This window comes from Typopeltis vanoorti, chromosome 6 (genome assembly GCF_054136105.1).
Source record: "Typopeltis vanoorti isolate ZY-2024b chromosome 6, IOZ_Tvanoo_1.0, whole genome shotgun sequence".
NCBI lineage: Eukaryota > Metazoa > Arthropoda > Arachnida > Uropygi > Thelyphonidae > Typopeltis > Typopeltis vanoorti.
The window spans coordinates 113,854,628-113,877,377 of NC_143554.1; the positions used below are offsets into that span (position 1 = coordinate 113,854,628).

The following is a 22,750-nucleotide window of genomic DNA, read 5'->3' on the forward strand; positions in this document are numbered from 1 at the left end:
ATCAAATAAATTTCATCTCTTATAACTTGGCATGATTTACTTAACAGAACAAACCCTGTGAGTAAAATGCTTCAAGACAAAAATATGAATATTACACTCGCTTTGGAGCCTGTGTAGCTCAGTAGAAGTGGTATTTGCACTCTACAGCGTTGGACCGCACGAAGAAAGGATTTGGTGGTTCAAATCTAGTCGCCGACTAGAGGAACTTTTTCTAAGCTTTTTTTCTGCCGGTTTCCGAGTTAGTCGATCTCTGGCACGGGCTAGCGGGTTTTTTCTCCGGAAACTCGGGTTTTTCGTCCCGTAAACTCAAGAAAATCGACCGTAGAACCCACACTATTTTCAGACATTAAAAATATTGTGTTGTGGTTAGAGACCACGAGATGGCAGCACTAGCTTGCCGCCTTCTTCACTGCGTACCGATGAATCAGTGATAGCCTTGGGCCAGTTATCTCTCTGATCGGCTACCAGTGGAGATTAAACTGCCCACACAGTCTCCAAAAGTTAGATAGGGTAAACGGCCCCGCCTACTCCCTATACGGGAACAACATAGGCGTTAGCTGATTTTTTTTTTACAATCGTTTTAGAATCTATCGAAAACTTAAAAACATTCTTACAAGAATATCGATCAGATACAAATTTTAAAGAAGTTCTAAAAACGGCAAAAGAACTGAGTGAAGAGGTGGATGGAGAACAAGAATTTAAAACTGGTACGGAAGTTCGACGACGAAAGAAGACTTTTAAATTTGACTACGAGCTTCATGACGACACTACAATCGCCAGAAGATAAATTTAGAGTTAATGTGTTTTATACACTTTTAGACGTTGCAATGTGTTCGTTAATAGAACGTCTTGAACAACTAAAAACATATTATCCCAATCTATCCCAATGGCTTTAACAGGCCTTTAAGGCCCACAACCTTCCAAGCATGCTTGGATTTCGTAACCGAAATACGAGGATAGAATGGTCACTCCTATGCCTCAAGGTATTCTTGGCTGTATCCCTGTGTGTTCAAGGGACCGGTTTGCCTGCTTGCAGGATGAAAAACACCAGATAAACTGGCGGAAAAAACCCTACTGCCCGCGCCCAAGATCGGCTAACTTGGCTATGGCTGAGGAAGATCCTTCAGCTCCTCACGTCTCCGACGGGAATCGAACCTAGGACACTCCTTCCCCAGGCATATGGTTGCGAAGCGCAAAGCCACTAGGCTAACCGCGCAGACTAAAAACATATTATGATAATTTCAATTTCTTGTATAGATCACTGCAAATTAATAACGAAGATTTATAAAAAAATTGTGACAATTTAGAGATTCTCTTGAAAGACGGCGACAATAAAGACGTAAAGGCAATAGAACTATATGACGAGTTATTTGCTTACCGGGATATTTTTCTGAAGGATAATTTAAATATTCCAAACCTTTTTGATATTCTTAATTTTATTGTGTCCAATAATTTATTTCCCCCTAACTTTTCAATTGCTTTAAGAATACCATTAACCTTACCTGTTAGTGTAGCGCACGGTGAACGTTCTTTTTCCAAGTTGAAATTGATTAAAACCTACTTAAGAACAAGTATGTCACAAAAAAGGCTTGTTAGTTTGGCGTTAATAGCTATTGAAAATGATATAGATGCGGAATTAGACGTTAAGACCATTATTTCTAATTTTGTGAGTATGAAATCAAAAACCCTAAAATTTTAATAAAAAAATTTCAAGTATATTTATGTAATTTAATTTATTTTCTAGTATTCTGTAAAGATGTTATTTTTTGAATACGTATATTAAATGTTCTAATTATTTCTGAATTCTTTTCTTATTTTCTCATCTATCTTGAGTTTCTTTTATTTTCCTAAAAGATAGTTCCACTTTTAAAAATTATTAAACATTTTTTACAAGTTACTAAGAATTTAGTAATTTGTAAAATGCAAGAATTTTTTAAACTTTAGTTCAAATAAATTTTAACTTTAATTAAAATTCATTTTAATTTTGTTAGCGATTCTGGGCGGTGAGAAGGCTATAAGCCCTGTATCATTATATTCAACGATTAAAGTGAAGTGGCTTTATCAAAAATTTGCTTTAACTTTTGAGAATTTTTTGAATATTCGGATTTTTAACGATTATCCTGCCTAATCAACACCCCCCCCCCTTCGTTACATTTAGCGAACCGTGTGGCTGTTCTGTCAAAATTTATTTAAGAAATTTCAAATAATTTAAATTTTTATTATCGTAAAAGAACCACACACGCCCGGATCGTTACAGGGGTGCTTAGATAGAAATTACATGCGGGCGGCAAAGATCCTAGCGCCGGTTCTGCTTATACCACCTTTACCACAAGTTGCCCGTCCAAAAAATACTTCAGGTGCAAACTTTGCTTACACTTGGATAAAGGATTAAATCAAATATATAATTGGTAGCACAGCCAAGTGAAAAGACTTCCAAAAACTTCTCTAATCCAGAGAATTTTAATAATAAGGTATGATACCTTTTGGCAACTGGTATAGGTAAATATGACTTCTCCATTACTTCCACCTTAGTATCATCATCTATGGGTCTAGCTCCCACTGATGAGACCTCAATAAAGGTCGAAACCAGTCTGGGTAGTGGCCAGTGGTGAGCCATAAGGGGATCGCCGAGCCCTCTGTTAAATGTTTCTCAAATTTGCGAGCCGCTTGTTCTTCTTGTTTACTTTATTTTTTCAAAAACAAATTTTTTTTTTTAAACATATTAAGCGGCAAACTCATACGGTAACCTCAAAAACTAGTCTATTCGGCAGTGTATAGATAATTTGGAATTATTGTTTTAACTCCTCTATAACGAATACGCCCAAGTATGAAAATAAAATAAGCGCATGCGCTATATCTTTACTTCTCGTAGCCAATCGTATGGTAAAATAAAACCAGTAGCCAATCAAATGTTTGTAAAAGATTATAAAAGATTTATATTTGTTATATTTGAGTTGAAAAATGTTTTTTTGTAAGATAAATTAGCACAGTTGATTGCAAATATTTCATGTGTAGATCATGAAATATTTGTTTAAAAATGATAACCTTTAGAGGTTGATTGTCCTCTCATTTTTGATTGAAATTTGTACACAAGCTGTATTAATTAAAGTTTTTGTGTGAAATACGGCGTTTTTTTTTTTTTTTTTACTCGACGATGCGCAAGCCCTTTGTTAAAATTTCCCTAGCTCACCACTGGTAGTGGCCGTTCCCTTAATGCATAACATTATACATGTCTGCAGGAGCCATGCTTTTCATTATGGGAGAGATACTAAGGCAAGTGATGAAAACTTATACCACCTTTACCACGCATTGCCCTAGTCCTGAAAATACTTCAGGTGCAAACTTTGTTTGCTTACACTTGGATAAAGAATTAAACCAAATATATAATTGGTAGCATAGCCAAGTGAAAAAACTTCCATCAAGAAGTACAAGAACTTATAGCACATCAGTGCCATGTGTGAGGTGCAGATAAAGATTGAGAAAGAAGAAACCTATTGGCATTCTTTACAGAGCTGTAGGATGAAACTGTTGGGAAACACATCATGGGGAGGGCTATTCCAGAGGACAGAGGTAGATGGAATAAATGAAGAGTAGAAGCAGGTTCAAGGAGTTCGCAGTTGTACTGTAAAGGAATGTTGGGCAGCTGCTGCTCTTGTTTCAAAAAGCCTAACAACAAGTGGACAAATGACTATGGAAGTACCTGTAGAAGAGGCATAGAGCTGAAACACTGCATCTCTGGGGAAAAGGTTGAAGTGAGCCTGTGAGGGAAGGATCATCTATAAGCCAAATTGCTCTCCTCTGGAAAGCATCAAGAATTTTTAAGGAGGTTTCAGGTGCACCACACCACAAATGTGTGAACAGTATTCTAAAAATGGGCAGATTTGGAATTTGTATGTGGTTAATAGCTGGGTGGATGTAAATATAGCTTCTTGAACAAAAAAGAATGTCTAATTTTTTAGAATCTGAGGAAGCTATTGATGTGATGTGCTAAGATAGGTTGACAGTATAAATGTTAGTCCAAGGAGAGATAGTTCATCTTGTCTTTTGATGTATTTATGGGGATGAAGGAAGGTGAGCTGACATCCTTTTTGCTAGAGAAAATGCAGGTCTGGCTTTAGGTTATCCTTGCCCCAATGAAGGATGGTATGGAAATTAGTGTTTAAAGGCACTGGTTGTAGATATCTTAATGTAAGGGATGTCTGGGAACTATATTGTTTGTCAAAGGAGTAGGAAAAAGTAGGAAGTGTGCTATCGTTGGTAAAGCTGTGAGATTTGTCGTGATCGAGAGTAGATTATTTATGTATAAGAGGGTAGGTGAGAGAGAACAGACTCCTGAGGTACTCCTGCTGTGGTGACAAGGCTCAAAGAAAGGATGTCATCCACCATCACACACAGTGAACAAACAGAGCAGAAGCTGACTATCCAGTTACAGAGAATGGCAGGAAGACAGAAGAAAGCCAATTTGCAAAGCAGACCTTGATGTCAAATATGATTGAAAGACTTGGAAATGTTTCTCCGAACCTTTCCATGGCACGTGTCAGTGGCAAGTGATGCAGGCTAAGACATCAGCCATAGATCTGGATTGGCAGAATCAATAGTGGTAGTCGCTGATTACCTGGTGAACTTCTATGTAGTGAAGTTGGCTGCTGGTAACTTTCTACATTATTTTGGAGAGGATTCAGGTGATGGCCAGTTGGTTGCTAAATGGATGGTAGGCTTTCGCTTACCTATTTTTTTTGGAATGGGTTCGATGTCAGTTTACATGAAATGGGATAGGTGCCAGCTGAGTATAGATTGAAGAGATGATAGAGGACGGGTGTTAGCTATGGAATATAACAGGAGAGAAGCCAATGGGACCAGATGACTTTAGTGTTCAGATAGTCTAATATTCAACTTTATTACAATTCTCATCCTTTTAACATTAATGCTTTTTTTTTTTTTTTTGTCCTTAATCACTTTCCCACACATGGCACTATTGTGTTATAGGTCTTGTAATTTTTCTTTCATGTGTGGGGTTATCATAAAAAAGACTGATGAATATTATTAATGTTTTGTGTGAACAATTTCAAACAAATTTCAAGAGAAAAACAAGGATTTTATTTGTTTAATACAAATACATCTGAAATGCTTATCTCAAGCAATTTTATAACAAGAATTCTTGTAGAAATAAGAAACATCTTTAAAGTATAATGTATACTAATATAGTACTTTCATACTTTATCTTAACATCACAGACTGAATTTTGACAGTGTTGAAAACAAAGCTCGTACGTGAAACGTCCACTGATTTAATACCACTCTTTAAATTCAGAGGTTCCATGTCAAAAATTATATTACATTTTGAGCATTTATTTATAGATATTACTGTTGTCTATCTGTACATAATACATTCTTCAGAAATATACATTAGTATTACACAGGAATGCTTAAAAATAGGACATGATTTATAATAGGGCCAGTGAGACCTGCAAGTGACTTCTGAGAAAAGTTGTCGGTTTTCCACTGACAAATGGATGGAATTCAAGCAACAGCCTTTGCTTCTGGTAAAAAAGATTCCCAATATTGAATAAGCTATAGGAGATTAAAAAAAAACAGCTTAAAATTAATTTTAAACTTTTATGGAAACAAATTTGTTCATTTAAAACAATTAAAATTTAACATTTCTTTCCACCATACAGTGAAGGAAGGGGAAAAAAAAGAGAAAAAAGTGTAAGTAACAAATATATCACTGAAGATTGTAGGAAATTATGAATCAATTAAGTTAATGAATTATGTGATCATCACCTAATCAGCTAAAGTGGGGGGGACTTGTTCATATGGTAAACAATCAGTTTTCATTATAACAAATACTAATGGTAAACTTGCTCATTGCAACAAACCATCTATCGGAAAAATTTCACTACAAACTATTCCTTTTGAAAAATTTTTTCACTTGGTTATATTATAAATTAGAGATGCCAAGAAATTATATTCTTGGCATCATCCTTTATCCAAGTGCAAGCAAACAAAGTTTGTACATGAAGTCACTTCACGACTTGGCCACTTATAGAGGCTAATGACTTCACATCAATTGCCTTAGGATCCCATAATGCAATGCACATCATTATAGACATGTATAATGCTATGCATTATGGAGAGGGCCACTACCCAGACCAGTTTCGACATTTGAGGGTTTCATCAGTGGGAGCCAGATCCAAAAGTGATACCAAGGTTGAAGTAATGCATAAGTCATATTTCTATATACAAATAGTCAAAAGGTGTCACACTGCATTATGGGATACTAAGGCAATTGATGTGAGGTCATTTGCCTCTATATACAAGTAGCCCAGTCGTGAAGTTATTTCATGTGCAAACTTTGTTTGCTTACACTTAGATAAAGGATGAAACTGAGAATATAATTTCTTGGCATCTTTAATTTATAATATAACCAAGTGAAAACAAAACTTTCAACATCTATCTCTAAAACAAAGTATTTTGGTAATAAGTTGTGACATCTTTCGGCTACTTGTATATGGAAATATGACTTCTGCATTCAACCTTCCTATCACTTATGGGTCTGGCAACCATTGATATGACCTCAATAAAAGTCAAAACCCATGTGTTGAAGCTTAAGTGCTGTAAGGGCATCATGTTAGAGGTTTAATGGAATATTTACAGCACTAGGAAAGGATTAAAATTGATTTTAATGCTTCCAATATTTCATGTCAGTGACTGAAACATCTTCAGGGATTACAAAAAACTATTGCAACATATAACACACTCAAATACAACACAATACTAAGTGAATACGTGGGTGACTCTAAAGTCCTATCTAGGTGGTGTGCTTTCTATGAGCATTTCTAAGTGGCCTAGGATGTAAAGTAGGATCTCTGATATTTGTTTCCTAAATTTTGGGAAGTTTTATGCAACCGTATTTATTTAAATTCGATTAATTTCTGAGTGCCACCACAAATTCTAAAAACAGTCTTTCTTTTTTGAATTTGCTATGGTGGAGTATGGTGGTATTTTTCCAGGAGATCCTGTAGGTTGTATCCAAAACATGATCAGCAAGGCCAGATTGACCATAGTTGTGATTGTATGATTTGTGTTCTTCTAAATGGATGATTGCTGATCTCTCTCTGTCTGTCTGTCCAAAGCAAGCCAATTTGCAGGAACAGGATACTTTATAAACTCCTAGCACTGCCCCTACCCTTATCTGCTCTACTTTGGTAGAGTAGATAAGGATAGCAAGTTTAAGGTGAGGCTTAAATACTGTATGGAGGTTGTACTTTAAGGACCTGGATATTTTTTCTGATGTGTCACAGATGTAGAGTATGGTGATGGCATTTCTGAAATCCTTCTGAAGAGATGGCCAGGGGAATGGGGGAGGAACCGATTACTTTTTTTAATTCTGTAATCGCTGTAGCCATTGGAAAGGAAGGTGTTGTGTATGTGGTTGAGTTCAGTTGAAAGGGAAGTTCCACTGGAACAAAGATTGTGGGCTCTATTGGGTTAGAAGTTTAATAATGCCATATTGTTGAGAGAGGTAGTGGTGGGAGAGTTTGTGAATGTATCTGCCTGTTTGAGTAGGTTTTCTATATACAGTGACGGAAATGTTGCCATTAGGAAGGTGTGTTACTAAGGTTATCCCAATAGAAAGTTCATGTTTTAGACAGGATTCAAACCCAGGTCTTTCTTTTTGCCATAACTCAGTTTTGATGAAGATAAAGGGCTTCATCAAAACTGAGTTACAATTACTTTCTGAAGATCAACTACATCAACCAAAAAAAAAATTGGAACGACATTTTTTATGGAGATTCCACCCACAAAATGTTTTGTAAACCTATAGTGCATTTGTACCATGGGTGAGCTAAGGATTTTTTTTCTTAATTTTTAATGAATTTTATAAATGTTTTGTATTTTTATTTCATTTTTTGAGCATCTAGAAATCCTGCTTTAGACAACTTTAACTTTGTCATTTCAGGCCTCAAAATAAGCAGAGCAGTGGTCTCATATTGATTGATTGATAAGGATTGGATGACTTAAAAAAAATCATTAAAAAAAAGCTATCTTACATTTAAGTATTCCCATACTTTCAGAATTAGCCAACCTGCTTAGCTGGGTAGTTAGCCTGCACATTGGAGATCAGATATGCTAACTACCCAGCCAATCAGGTTGGCAAATTCTGAAAGTTTGGCACTCCTTAACTGTAAGATAGCTTTTTTTTTTTTTTTTAATGATTTCCAGTAATGTTTACCTTAGCAATTTTTGTGACTGCCTAAGTCCAAAAAAAAAAAAAAAAAATTTCCACTTATTACACATTTCACTTTCTATTATTATTCCTTTATTTATACTGAAGTTGTTTTATAAGACTTAAGTATACTAATCAATATATTTATAGATATTTCAAGTTATTTACTGTGATATACATATTCAAATAATTATGGAAATTCAATTGTGCAACACAGACAAGTTTTATCCCTAACAAATAAACCTGCTGATTGATTATTAGCAAAGTTAACTTTTTTCAATCTACAACCAGTCATTTGTCATACTTACAGAGATGACGGCTTGTCAAATCCCTTTATATGTACTCTAAAGGAACATATAAGATACTATAATAGTACTACAAAATCAAGCTTACATTATTACTTAGTTTACTGTCAACAATTTTCTTCTGAATTAATCTGTTATTTTTCAAGCTTCCGATATTATCAGATTTTCCATTTCAATCTTCTAAAGCACTATTAATTACATCAATCTACCCAGCTCTTGGTCTTCCTCTGGGTGGGTCTCCTACCTGCAATCCAGGCATCAAATACCTACTTTGCTAACCTTGCTTCTCTCTCTGTTTAAGTGGGCTTATGTTTGATTAGCTCTATTCACATTACTGAATGCTAACAAAACTACTAACATCTTCAAATGTGAGTCTGCAACTTATGCCATTATTTCATTCCTATAATTCTTTCCAGAACTCCATAACTATAGTTTGTTCTTCATTCAATTCAACTCTTTTTCTCAGATTTAAGTTAAAATTGATTTAAACAATGTCGTATATATTGCTAGTTTGGTGTTTTCACTAATTTATTTTATTCTATATTAATTTATTTAACTGGTTCCCCATCATACCAATTTAGTTCATTCTATTATCTATTTCCATATTTAATTTGCCACCTACACTAAAAAATGTGCCTAAATATAGCTAAATGTAACTTTTTCTGTACATTCTCTTACAAAAATACAGCTTATGTGTTCCAAGTACCTGGCTACTTCCAGTGTATTTTTACTGATTACTATGAAACCAAACCAAATTTGTTATGTAGCATAACTCCTGAACATGTAATTAGTAGCATAACAAGTGTTATACTACTGGATTAAGTAGTATAACATTTGCTTCCAGTAAATTGCAGGCCTGACCTTCATATTTCCAATTCTCAAAGTTTAATGCCACTTTACTTCACAATATAAATCAAATAGATGAATAACTGTAAAGTTAGAGTGGAACTTTGTCTTACAAATGATTTAACATCTGACAATCTTCATATACATTATTCAGTTCTGACTGCTGATTGCTACTTAAATTATGCATTTGCTTTGTATAATGCTAATAACTATAGCATTTTGAAAATGCTTATCTACAAAATTCATTCTTATGGCCTCATCTGTCTTAAAGTAAAAATTTCATCCTATCTGACCTCATGTTGTAATTCTCAAGTTTCTCTTCCACAATTTTTTCTAAGCCTTTTTTTCTCAAGCATGTTTGCATAAATTTTATCTGGATACTCAGAAAGGAAATACCTTTAATTCGCACATTGTTTTATTTCCATTTTTATAAATGGTACCATGAGCGATCCACTCCAATTATCTAGAATTCAACTTTATAGACCAAGCCTTCTGAATTATGTAATGTAGCCAGCACAAAACTTTCATATCTCAACATGAGCATTTCTGGACAAATACCATCTACTCCAGCTGTCTTCTACAGATACAGCTTCAAGTATTTTTGATTTATTTATGATTGAGGTTTATAATCAGCATTGATATATAATGCTGATCGCACATCTCTTGAATATTTTCTATCATGGTCTAGGTCACAGCTTACCTCATTTAGCAATATATGGGAGCCTTAGGATGTCTCCTGCATATCTATGTATAGATTCCTTCCACAATACAGCTAGCAGAACAATGGCAGCAAGATTTGCTGCTGATCTAGAAGTCTTCTGAAGCAAGACCCCATTTGGTTCGCTTGGCTCTGATATACTGGTTAGTATGAAGAATAAATTAAATGCTTCAGGAAAGGGGGGGGGGGTGTTGGCTCTCTTCATGATGCTTGAATTCTGAAAAGGTCACTCACATGTGCTTAAAGAAACATGGAAAAGCAATGCACTTGAAGTTTCTAATAAGCAAAGTGGTGGTATTACACAAGGTAATAAAACTACCTTACAATACCTGGTACCAAAAGTTTTTGACTTTCCTGAGAGGAGCAAGAGCCCTTGACTCTTGCCTATTTCAACTCACTCCTAGACAGTTTCTTTTTGTCTGATGCCTTTTGGTTAAGGATATACCTAGGATTACTAATAAGTTCACCAATGTGAACTTGGTCACAGCTAACTAATATAACTGCAAAAGAAGATTTAGCTGCCAAATCACTTATGCTAATGAAACTAATTATGACCACTGCAGTATGGAGTATACCAAACTTTGAAGCCGTTCATCATTTTGGAGTTTGCCTAGACATCACAATCATACCATAAATGGCTTTTTTAATTACTAGTTTCCAATCTATTTCTTTTAAATATTGCCATTAATTTGTATATTTTCAACAATCCGTATTCATACTCTCATATCTTAATGACAAAATTAAACTTTTAGTTATATAACTAAACTTTGTTTCAAAGAATCAACTAGATTTTCAGGTTTTCTTTTCAGGATACCAAGGATATCCTGAAAAGAATGTTTTCAGAATCTTTTTTCAGGCTTAATGATTATTGCTATTGCATAATTAGAGAAAATAAAACTTACTAAAAGTTGATTTTTTTTCCCCTTTTCCTGAAAATCTAGTTGATTCTTTGAAACAAAGTTTAGTTATATAACTAAAAGTTTAATTTTGTCATTAAGATATGAGAGTATGAATACGGATTGTTCAAAATGTACAAATTAATGGCAATATTTAAAAGAAATAGATTGGAAACTAGTAATTAAAAAAGCTTCATAAAATTAAAAGAATATCAAAAATCACATTTAATAAATGTGATTTTTGATGTTCCTTAGAATAGTTTTTATTTTTGTAACTACACACTTACATATAATATTGTAAAAATATTAATCATTTTATTTATTTATTTTATATATATATATATATATATATATATATATATACATACACACACACACTTTTACAGTATTATATATGGAGTGAAAATTTATTTAAATAATCAAATTATTAATGAAAGTTTTTTTATACTGTTTACATTTACTAATGCAAATGTATGCTTAGTATTTTATTGCACCTGCCATGTGATTAAGAGTAGCATAACAAAAGGAGACGTCAACATATGCAAACAGTCAATTTGCTAACCATGTTATAATCCTCAGGGATTTACATAGAAATAATGTTTATTTATAATAGTGTTTTTATGCCATGTACTACTGTCACATACAAGTGTTGTTATAATAATGGCAGCCATATTGTCACCAGTTTTGCTTTGAATCTCGGTAATGGACATGCGCATTAGAAATTTTTTTGTAGAACAGTTGTTGGGTAACAAGAGCACTAGTAAGCAAGTGAGGAGAGCTAAAAAGGAGGAAAAAACTACTAAGTTCCATCATCTCAGAAAAGTTATATACATCTTTATCCATTCTCAAGTGAGAAACTAAAGTTACTATTGAAGGACAGTACAAATGTATGAAGCCTCCTTGGAAGATTACTGAGAATGCTATGTGCATAATAAAGAGTGATATATATATATATATACTCCATGTAGCAAGGTGGAATTCACAGTAAAGTTCTTTTTATTGGAAGTGTATTTGTAGTTTCCAGTTAAAATGTATTTTATTGTCTGACTGATTATTCTGCATGCTGCCTTCAGCAAAATGAAGGAAAAATGTGTTAAGGAAACTTGTTTATTAGAAGATATATGCAAATATAAGTCAAGTGATATCTTCAACTTTCATTATATTCTGAAGATTTGAAATGCAAAGAGACACTGAATGAATGAGTGAACAGAAATAAAATAAAGGAAGATAAACATTAAAGTGATAAATGTTGTGCATTTAATTAGAATTTAAGAGTTATGTAAAATATTGAAATTTACTAATTGTGATTCAATAAAAAATATATCAAGTCCCAAGAGACAGAGAGAGAGATAATTACTAAATATACATATAACTTGAAAGTTTTTCCCACTTGGTTATAACTATAAATTAAAGATGCCAAGAAATTATATTCTTGGTTTAACCCTTTATCCAAGTGTAAGCAAACAACGTTTGTGCATGAAGTAACTTCACTACTGGGCAACTCATATATAGAGGCTAATGACTTCACATCACTTACCTTGGTATCCCATAATGCCAACGTAAGTGATGTGAAGTCATTAGCCTCTATATACGAGAGAAGTTGTAATGTAGTGACCCTTCCCATAATGCATAGCATTATATGTCTGTAAGGATATGTGCTTTTGCATTTATTCTTTGCAGATTATTCTCTCTGAGAGAATAAATGTTTCACTTTCATTTTTAATGGGCAGCCTGAGATGGTGATTACACCAATTATCTGACACTGAGTGAGGAGTGATTTGCTTAGCAACAAGCCATCAAATTTATGATTTAGATGTCGATTTTGTTCATTAAATGAATGTTGTAGGCTGCGTCTATCTACATTAAGAACTATGTAGGAAAGTTGTGGGTCTAAGTTTGAGAGATAAAATGCCCATTAACTGAAAGTGAAACACTTATTCTCTCAAAAGGACATGATTTCACCATAGTTCCAAAAAAGATATTCCATTTAGATGTCCTTTTTTTAGCATTGAACAAAACTTGTTTAACCTTTCCAGTGAAGATGTTAATAAACTCTGCTTAAAAGTTTCATCCATCCTACTTAAATCCAAGCTTTCACCATCTAACATCTCACCAGTCAAAAAGAAAGCTTTACATTCCCTAAGACGCAACAGTCACCTTATTATCACCAAAGCAGACAAGGGGAAAAGCTACAGTAGTCATGGATTCTGCAAATTAAAGAAAAATTTCCTTTACTACAAGATCATTCAACTTACTAGGAACTGGATCACAACCCCACCAACAGGCAACTTAAGAAACTAAATTCCCTTCTAGATGAAGTTATAAGTTTAGATACAGACACCACAGAAAAGCTAAACCCTTATTTTGCAAGAACACCTAGGTTCTTATAATTTACCAAAGATCCATGCAAAAAAAAGACACTCTACTCATTCCAATTGTAGACTAATGATTTGCCCACATATTGCACAGTCAAATTTTTAGCAAACCTACTGAAATAACATATTGGCAAGTACGCTCATTTATAAAAAAACTCTTCAGATTTCATAGACAAATTGAAAAATGTTCCCATACAACCCACTGACAATCGACGCTCACAACTTATTGTGAGCGTCGATATACAATCCTTATATACAAATGCACCTCTCAAGGAGAGTGCAGCTACTTTATGAAACATTCCCACAAGATATAGTAAAACTATTCGAATTTGTGATGCATTCTGGTTACTTTGTTTGTCAAAACAAATTCTACAGCCAAGTGGAAGGAACTGCCATAGTAAGTCCACTCTACCCTGCTCAGCATCTAGAAGACATCCTTTTTTCATCCATACACCCTCAACTCAAACTTCATTTTGGGTTCGGTATGTTGACATTTCTGCTGTGTGGCCTCACAATAAAGAAACTTTATCAATGATTTTAGATACTATAAATACTTTACATCCCCGTATCAAATTCACTATGGAAATTGAAAAAAAATATATATCTTTTCTAGATGTTCTTTCAATCCACTCACTATCAAGTGATTTAACCACATTGGTTTATCGAAAGTCAACTTCCAGTGAATGCTACGTTCTTCAACAATCGGCACACCATCCTTAAAGTCTTTAATTTGACAAGCTAAGACTAATTGTTTGACTCCTTGTTGCTTACAAGAAGAATTCTCAAATATCAAACAATATATTAAATTAAATGGCTTCTTAGAAAGGACTACAAAATATCTGATTCCTAAAAACTGAACCTAAACAACAAGAAAACAGCGAGTCTAGTTCCAATCCCATACACTGCAGGCGTTTCAGAACAGACTTCCAGAATTTAAGAAATATGAATTAGTAGCTACTTTTATACCTATTGATAAACTCTCAACTTTTTTTCTCCTGTTCAAAAAATAAATGCTCTCCGATGTCTCTTCCTGGTGTATACCAAGTTCCTTGTGACTGCCGTCTATACTACTTTGGACAAACTGGATGTTCAATAGAAAAGAGAATACAAAAACATCAATCATATATATTGAGGAAATTAGATAAATCTGGATTGGCTCAACATGGAGTAGACACATACCAAAACATTCTTTGATCTGAAACACACCTACTACATCACTGTTGATACAAATTTGAATGTTTAAGGAGAGTGTTGAAGCCTTGCTTCATTGCCTGAACATGAATCAGAATGACTGCCTATCTTTATCAAAAATATAAGAAAGTCTGATTAGAATAATATCATTATTTTTTTTTATTACTATTAAAACCAAGAATGAATGTTATGAAGTCATAAGGTCTAAAGAAACTAACAAGATGCTGTATCTATTACGTGATCTGTAGGATATGACTTTAACAAAATTTTTTAAAATGTGCACTGGTTATGATTAACCTTTTCCTCAGTTAGAGCATAATGTTACCAGAAATATAACATCATGAGGCTCATTCTATTTCAAATAAATCCATATTTTGTATTCTACCTTGTATCAACTATTTTTTGCCACTGAAGATGGTCTGTAATTTTCAGACTGAAATATATGGCCTTATAAACTCTTGACATCAGGGGATGGTTGACAGATATCAAAAAGTAGTATACAGTGGGTGCGAATCTGCCAGATTTAAGGTGACCAATAGTGTACCTCAGGGTTCAGTCCTTGGGCCATTATTGTTCAATCTATACATTGACATCAGATGTGCAACTGTTTGCCGATGATGCGAAGATAGGCAGGGCAATCAGGGATGCTACTGATATTCATCAGAAATGGGCGGAACTTTGCAGTAACCTGGATCCAAGAAAAGACAGCCAACACTGGAATATTATTAGAATCCTAGACAATATCAAAAAAGAGAACCAACAGAAAACAAACTTCATCATAAATGCTGGCAAACAAGCTATTACAGATCAAGAAATTGCAAACACACTGGCAAAAACCTATTCAAACAACTCCAAACTTCAGTATAACAGAGAGGACAAGCCCCTCAATAAACTCACAAGTCAAATGCTAAAACAAGCAAGAACATACCAAACTAATGACATCTTCTCCGAAGAATTTACACTAAGTGAACTAAATTCATCAATCGAGAAAACTGCACCTAATAAATCCCCTGGTAATGATCTTATCTTTGGTCATATGGTCAAACACCTTGGCAAAAATGCCAAAGAACAACTTCTGGACATTCTCAATACCTCTTGGCGAACGGGCAAACTTCCAAAAGAATGGAAAAAATCAGTTATTGTACCCATCCTGAAACCTGACAAAAATGCTGCAGAATGTCAAAGTTACAGACCTATCGCATTAACTAGCATACTTTGTAAAATTACTGAAAGAATCATACACTCCAGGCTTATGCACTGGCTGACAAAAAATAAGAAAATCAACTACTACCAAACTGCTTATAGAACTCGTCATTCGACAACAGATCAATTATTCCATTTCTGCCAAACAATAATAGACTCATTTCAGGAAAAACCAACAAAAAAGACAACTGCCATATTCCTTGATATGACTGCTGCTTTTGATCGTGTTTGGATCAAAAAATTAATACAAACAATACATGATATTGGAATTAGAGGAAACGCTTTAATCTGGATTGCTGATTTCATCAGAGGAAGAAAGATCAAAGTCAGAATCAATACAGCAATATCAAAAGAGCGGAGAACCTGGGCTGGTGTTCCCCAGGGCTCAGTACTCAGTCCCTTACTATTCCTTCTATATGTCAATAATATTCATCCCTACCTTACAGAAGACACAAAAGTAACTTGCTATGCAGATGATATAGCCATCTGGCACACTAGTGCTAAAATCAAAGAATCAGAGGAAATTCTAAACAAATCCATGAGAGGATTAGAAAAATGGTCAAACGAACTCAAACTTAAAATCAACCCAGACAAAACAAAACTAAGTACATTTAGTACAGACAGGAAAAATAGACATTCCTACAATCCCAAAGTCATGATCAATAACAAGCTAATTGAAAAAGTCACAAATCCAAAATACCTTGGTATTACGCTTGATCAGGAATTACGTTTTGCACAACACATCTCTAACACTTCCAACAGAGCTCTAAAAAAATTAAATATACTGAAAAGGCTTTGTGGAACAAATTGGGGTGCAAAGCCAAAAATCCTCAAAACCACTTACACTACACTAATAAGGCCAATAATGGAATATGCAGCACCTATCTGGTCACCTTCGGCTTCATCGGTAAAGAAAAACCTAGACAAAATACAAGCAAAAGCATCCAAGATTATCATTGGTGCAGTCTCATCCACTAACAACATCAGAGCCCAACAGGAATGTGGGCTTGACCTGCTGGAGGACAGACGAAAATTTGCCACCATAAAATTCATAAATAATATCAGAAGCTACCAAAGTGATCATGTCTCCCTAAAAACCTATGAACATTGGAACCAAATTTGCAGACTTCACAGATCATCGACTTTACAATATGATGACACTATCAGGAAAGAAATAGGTCTTGATCAGCTAAATGTCCACATAAACAAAGAACCTCTATTTTCCAGTCCTTTACCTTCAAATACCTTCATAAATCTAAACCTTACCAAACTCTGTACAAAAAAAGAACCAAAAGAAATGCTTAAAGAAAAAGGCCTAAATACCATCAACCTTCTTTCATCCTCCAAACAGGTTATTTGTTATACCGATGGATCATCAGACACCAATATGATTAATGGAGGCGCTGGTGTTCTCCTTCTACTCCCGAAAGGTGAAAAACTTTCAATAAAAGTTGGATCTGGGAGAATCGCTTCCAATTTTACCAGCGAACTCTACGCAATAATTAAAGCACTAGAAGCCTACTTAAATCTATCATCATCTCAACAATCTGAAGGAATTATAATTTACAGTGACTCAAGATCAGCTATGGAGGCAATCAAAAATGGCAATACCAAGCTCACACAAGACATCCATAAACTCTTAAATCATCTAAAGTGTTTAGGTAAAAGTTGCATTCTACAATGGATTCCTGCTCATGTAGGCATTGATCATAACGAAGCAGCTGATAAATTAGCAAAAGAGGCCAGAGAACTCAACCAAGAAACTCATATGATAACTCTTGCTGATGCCAATGCACTAGCAAAAGCTAAACTAATTCCATTGAAATCAGTGATACAACATCAAATTCCCGAGATCAATGCTGACAGAAGGACCTCCACTACGATAGCAAGACTACGAACAGGACATTATAGAGGAATGAAGATCAATACAGATGATACGAGAACATATAGAAACTGCAACAACTGCCCCAATACGGAACTGACACCCACTCACATCTTTACCTGTCCAGCAATTACAGCAGCCTTGCAAGAAATAGATCCTAATCCTGAACAACAGCTCTATACAAACAAAATCACAGACATAGCCAAAGCAGTACAAAGAGCGCACGGAAACATCTAAGACTCTTCAAAGGACAAGACAACAACAACAACAACTGATATTCATCAATTACAAAATGATTTGAATAGACTGGAAATTTAGGCAAACGTAAATGGCTGTCAGTTTAATGTTAGTAAGTATAAAGTTATGCACTTTTGCATGATTAGAGTTCCAATGGCACATTATATTAGCAGGGTTATGCTACAAGAAACTGAAGAGGCAAGGGATCTTGGTATGTTGGTGGATAGGAATTTAAAGTTCAAAGGTCACATAGCAAAAGTTGCAAATACAACTCAGAGGATAATTGCGATGTTGAAGCGAACCTTGACATGTAAGGATAAGGAAGTCATTTTGCCTCTTTATAAGGCTTTGATAAGACCATACCTGGATTATTGTGAGCAGATTTGGTGTTCCAGATTCCAAGGGGATGAAGAAGGTGTGGAAAGGGTTCAAAGAAGAATTATAAAGGTTATATCAGGATTATGGGATTATGACATCCATATAGCTTGTAAGGAATAAAAAGAACAAGTCAGACTCCTGACCTAATATCCAATCCAAATGTTCATGTGGTACACTCAGTCATTAGGTATCAAACTGGATAGTGAAAAATGATGGGATGGCAATATGAACTTAGTTTATTCTACTGTTGGCTTAAATGATGGTACAACAGGATGAAATGTTCAACTAACTGGTGAGTTAGAGAAGTTAAAGGCCTGCTGTTTATTGAATGCTAGAAAGTTGGAAACTGGAACAAATTCAACCTCGGCAGAAATGAAGACAGCACATCAACATGAGATGCAATAAGAGAAAAAGTGGAACTAACAGAACTATTAAATAATTATGAAGTTGCTAGCTATTCCTAAAATGTGTGGTAAACAATGACTTAAAAAACAGTTTACCAAATGTAAAGGATATGAAAATTTATTTACAACTCCTATATATTTTAAATTAAACATGCAAAGAAATTATATTCTTGTTATATTCTTTATCCAAGTGTAAGCAAACGAAGTTTGTGGGTGAAGTATCTTCACGACTAGGCTAATTGTATATCGTGTTTGCACATGAAGGCTGATGACCTTATGTGCAAGCTTTGTTTACTTACACTCGGATAAAAGATAAAAAAACAAGAATATAATTTCTTGCCATGTTTAATTTAATTTACAACCAAGTGATGGGGGGAGCCTTTTACTGCTTCTAATGCTGCAAATTTTAATAAAATGGTAATAAACCTTTTTGCTACTGGTATGTAGGAAATATGATCTGCATTATTATCCATTGGTATCTCTTCTGGGTCTGGTTCCTGCTGATCGACAGGTTTTTGCCTGTGAGTGAGTGGAGCCAAAATGGAGTTTTCTGTCCTGTAATGATTCAGGTCAGGAGTGAGATTTAGAGTGATCTTGGAGATCTCATGGAGAGAGGTACTTCCCCTCCCCCACCAACTGCACTTTAACAATACTTTCAATTAGGATCAAAACCAGTCTGGGTAGTGACCCCTTCCCATAATGCATAACATTATACACACATGAATGGATGTGTGCATTGTACTGTGGAATACTAAGGCAAATGATGTGAAGTCGTGAAGATACTTCATGTGCAAACTGTTTGCTTATGCTTGGATAAAGGATAAAACAAGAATATAATTTTTTTGCACGTTTAATTTTTACAACCAAGTGCAAAAACTTTCTAAATCATACATACACCCCCTGTCAAAAAAAAAAACGAACTTTAGAAAATAGAAGAAACTAGTGGCACCACCCTTTGTAACTTTTTGTTGTTGAAAGTGGCAACCTTCATTAGTGCTGTGTCAACTGTTTATGACATTTGTTTCATTAGAAGCCGAATTATAGTGCCAAGAGTGACAGTGCGTTTTGATGAACAGTCGAAAAATGAGTTTCAAACAAAGAGATGTGATTGACTTGTGTTAAACTTGGTAAAGGTTTTACCAAAACGTATCAAATGCTTCAAAAAGCATATGGTGATGAATGCTTATCCTGTACTCAAGTTTATGAGTGGTTTAAGTGATTTCCAAGTGAGATACTTGAGGACGACGAAAAGCAGGGCCGTCCAAAAACTGGACTGAGCAAAGTTAACATTCAAAAAGCGCGTAATTTCATCAAAGAAAACCCAAAATCATCTGTGAGATTGATTGAAGATGAATTGGGGATTCCAAAATCAACTGTGCACAACATTTTGACCGAGAGTTTGGGACTTCTTATACCGAATTCGCGATTTGTTCCCCACAAGTTGACCAAAGACCAAAAAAAAAAAAATGTATCGAATTGAACACTGCAAGGACCTAATTAAAACTGCTTATAAGGGCTCAAACTTCCTTGAAATGATTACTGGTGAAAAAACGTGATGTTTTGAGTATGAGCCCGAAACAAAGCACCAGAGTGCTGAGTGGAGACCACCAGAAGAGGGGTTTCTGAGAAAAAATTGCTTGGAGAAGTCAAAAGTAAAGGCAATGCTGATTTGTTTCTACGATTCCAAGGGTATTATCCACAAAGAATTCCTTCCGCCTGGCCAAATGGTCAATGGTGAGTTTATCTTGAAGTTTTGAAGCAATTGATAGCGAGAATTCGTCACATGCGGTATAAATATCGTGACGACCGACTGTTCGTCAAAAACACACTGTCACTCTTGGCACTATAACTCAGCTTCTAATGAAATAAATGTCATAAGCAGTTGACATGACACTAATGAATGTTGCTGCTTTTGACAACAAAAAGATACAACAGGTGGTGCCACTAGTTTCTTCTATTTTTGAAAAGTTCGGTTTCTTTTTGGACAGAGGATGTATTTTGCTCACCATAACATGAGCATCATTCAGTAAAAGAGCAAAAGAATTGTTTCCAACATTCAAAATATTGTTTAAGTTACTCAGCTACATGTGACCTGGTTCCTTGGAACCATGATAGCTGTGTAATAAAAAGAAATATTTTGAATGTTGCGACTGAGATGTGAAAGTACGATTCATGTACTCCCCTCATTCTTATGTTAATATTTTGAATGTTAGCGAATTCTTTTGTTCTCTCCCTGAATGATGCTTGTGTTACAGTGAGCAAAATATATGAGTCATGAATAAATTCTAATTTCCTATATATATATATATATATATGTCAAACCATTTTTTTAATGGTATCACCTATCACCCACATGGAAAAGATTAAAATAGGTGAAGTACTACTAAATAGTAACTAAGACGATGTGTTTTATATCAAAATGATCGGGCAATTACACTTTCGACACTAACATATGTTAGTGTCGAAAAATATAAAAAACTTCTTGCATGGCAAGCAATATCTTGAGTGATGTAAGCATTTTTTAAAATGAGAAAATTGGACAAAAAGATGAATAATTAGAGAGAGCAGCTAACAAAGAAAATATCAGTTCTTGTTGTAAGTCTAAACGGCATGGTAAGAAAAAAAAAAAATAATGTCACAGAAATGTTTAAGGGAAAATTTGGAGAAAAGATCACAAGCTAATAAGGTAAGTATCTACTAATTTCTTTTCAGAAAATGGACTACTCATCATAAAAGATCATGTTCCAACATAAGATGTTCATAAATTCATATGAAGAGAACAAACAAGAAGTCTTCCTATGTTATTCTTGATAGTGACATCTTCACACCTGTTCTGGATAAAAGAGTATACAAATGATGTGAAAGAGGAAATAACCACCATTTAAATTTTAAAATTAATATCACATTGAAATATGTACAAAAGCTTTAAAGAAAGGTATTAAAGGTGAGTAACTTTCAAAGAGAATTGTAGACTGAAATATACTGGGGTGGGGGGGGAATGAATGTGTCAAAACAAGGAATCAAACATTGGTAACTTATAAAACAATGATTTATTCAGGTAGGGAGGTTTATAGCGAAGTGTTAAAAGTAGAAAAATTATAGCTTCAAGGTGAACTCGAAAAGTTAGAGGCATTTAAAAAATGAATGAGAAAGAATATGAGGCAAAATGTAAGGAAGGTACGTGCAAAAGTAGCTTAACAGAAGTCATGGGAATACCTCAATAAGAATAGGGAAGATAAATATCAGGAAAGTGGAAAATATTCTGAAGCTTCAAGCTTTTTATGGAGGAAAGAGAATTATAAAAAGAATACTATATGTAAAGGTGACAATCCTTTTTTTATCATCTGTTGTATCTGCTAATCTCATTTAGCAGTTTTTCAATGTAATCAAAAGGATGTCTGGAATAATTACATTGAAAGATTACTAAATAAGATTAACAGGCACAAAAAAGTTGTATAAAATATATAATACGGATGCAATCAGAAGTGCAAATCTATATTTGAAATAGGGAAAAAACTATCAGAAATGAAATGAGGAAAAGCAGCTAAAGTAAATGAATTTCAACTAGAAATGCTTGAATATGAAGTTATAAAAGTTTTACAATAGCTGTACTGCATAATTCAAAAGGCTTGGTCAGAAGTACAAATTCCAGATGACAGGAGTAGAAATCTCAATAGTACCTATCTATAAAAATTGAAATAAAACAACGTGAAAATTACAGAAAAATTTCCCACCGAGTGTCTTCAGGTAAGATTATGGATCATGACCCTGATATGACTCAGCTCTTCACTTCATGAAGATGTTATACTCCTAAATTAATCCAGTAACCTCGACTGAGCTACAGAGCATCTGTAGCTCAGTCAATATAGACAAAGCCCTTTGGCTGGAAGGACCTAGGTTCAATTCCTGTCCATAACATGGGGAACCTTCATCAGGTTTCTTTCAGTGAAAGGTGAGTTAGCCAGTCTAATATGGAGGTAGGGTGTTTTCACCCAGAAAAGTTTATTCAGGCTTAAGACCCAGCCATAGGCCTGATTCATCAGCTACATGCTGGTCTCAAGCCTGAATAAAAATTGGGGAGGGGGG

At 34.6% G+C, this 22,750-nt stretch overlaps 1 protein-coding gene across 1 annotated transcript in view; it reads right to left on the bottom strand.

The window, feature by feature from the left end:
* Nucleotides 1–5,074: 5,074 nt before the first annotated feature.
* Snx1 (sorting nexin 1) overlaps nucleotides 5,075–22,750 on the bottom strand; it is a 171,643-nt gene continuing 153,967 nt past the window's right edge. Inside the window, exon 10 of the mRNA XM_090393610.1 lies at nucleotides 5,075–5,570. Coding sequence (XP_090249736.1) covers nucleotides 5,520–5,570 — 51 coding nt within the window. The 3' untranslated portion in view covers nucleotides 5,075–5,519. The remainder of the gene's footprint in view (nucleotides 5,571–22,750) is intronic.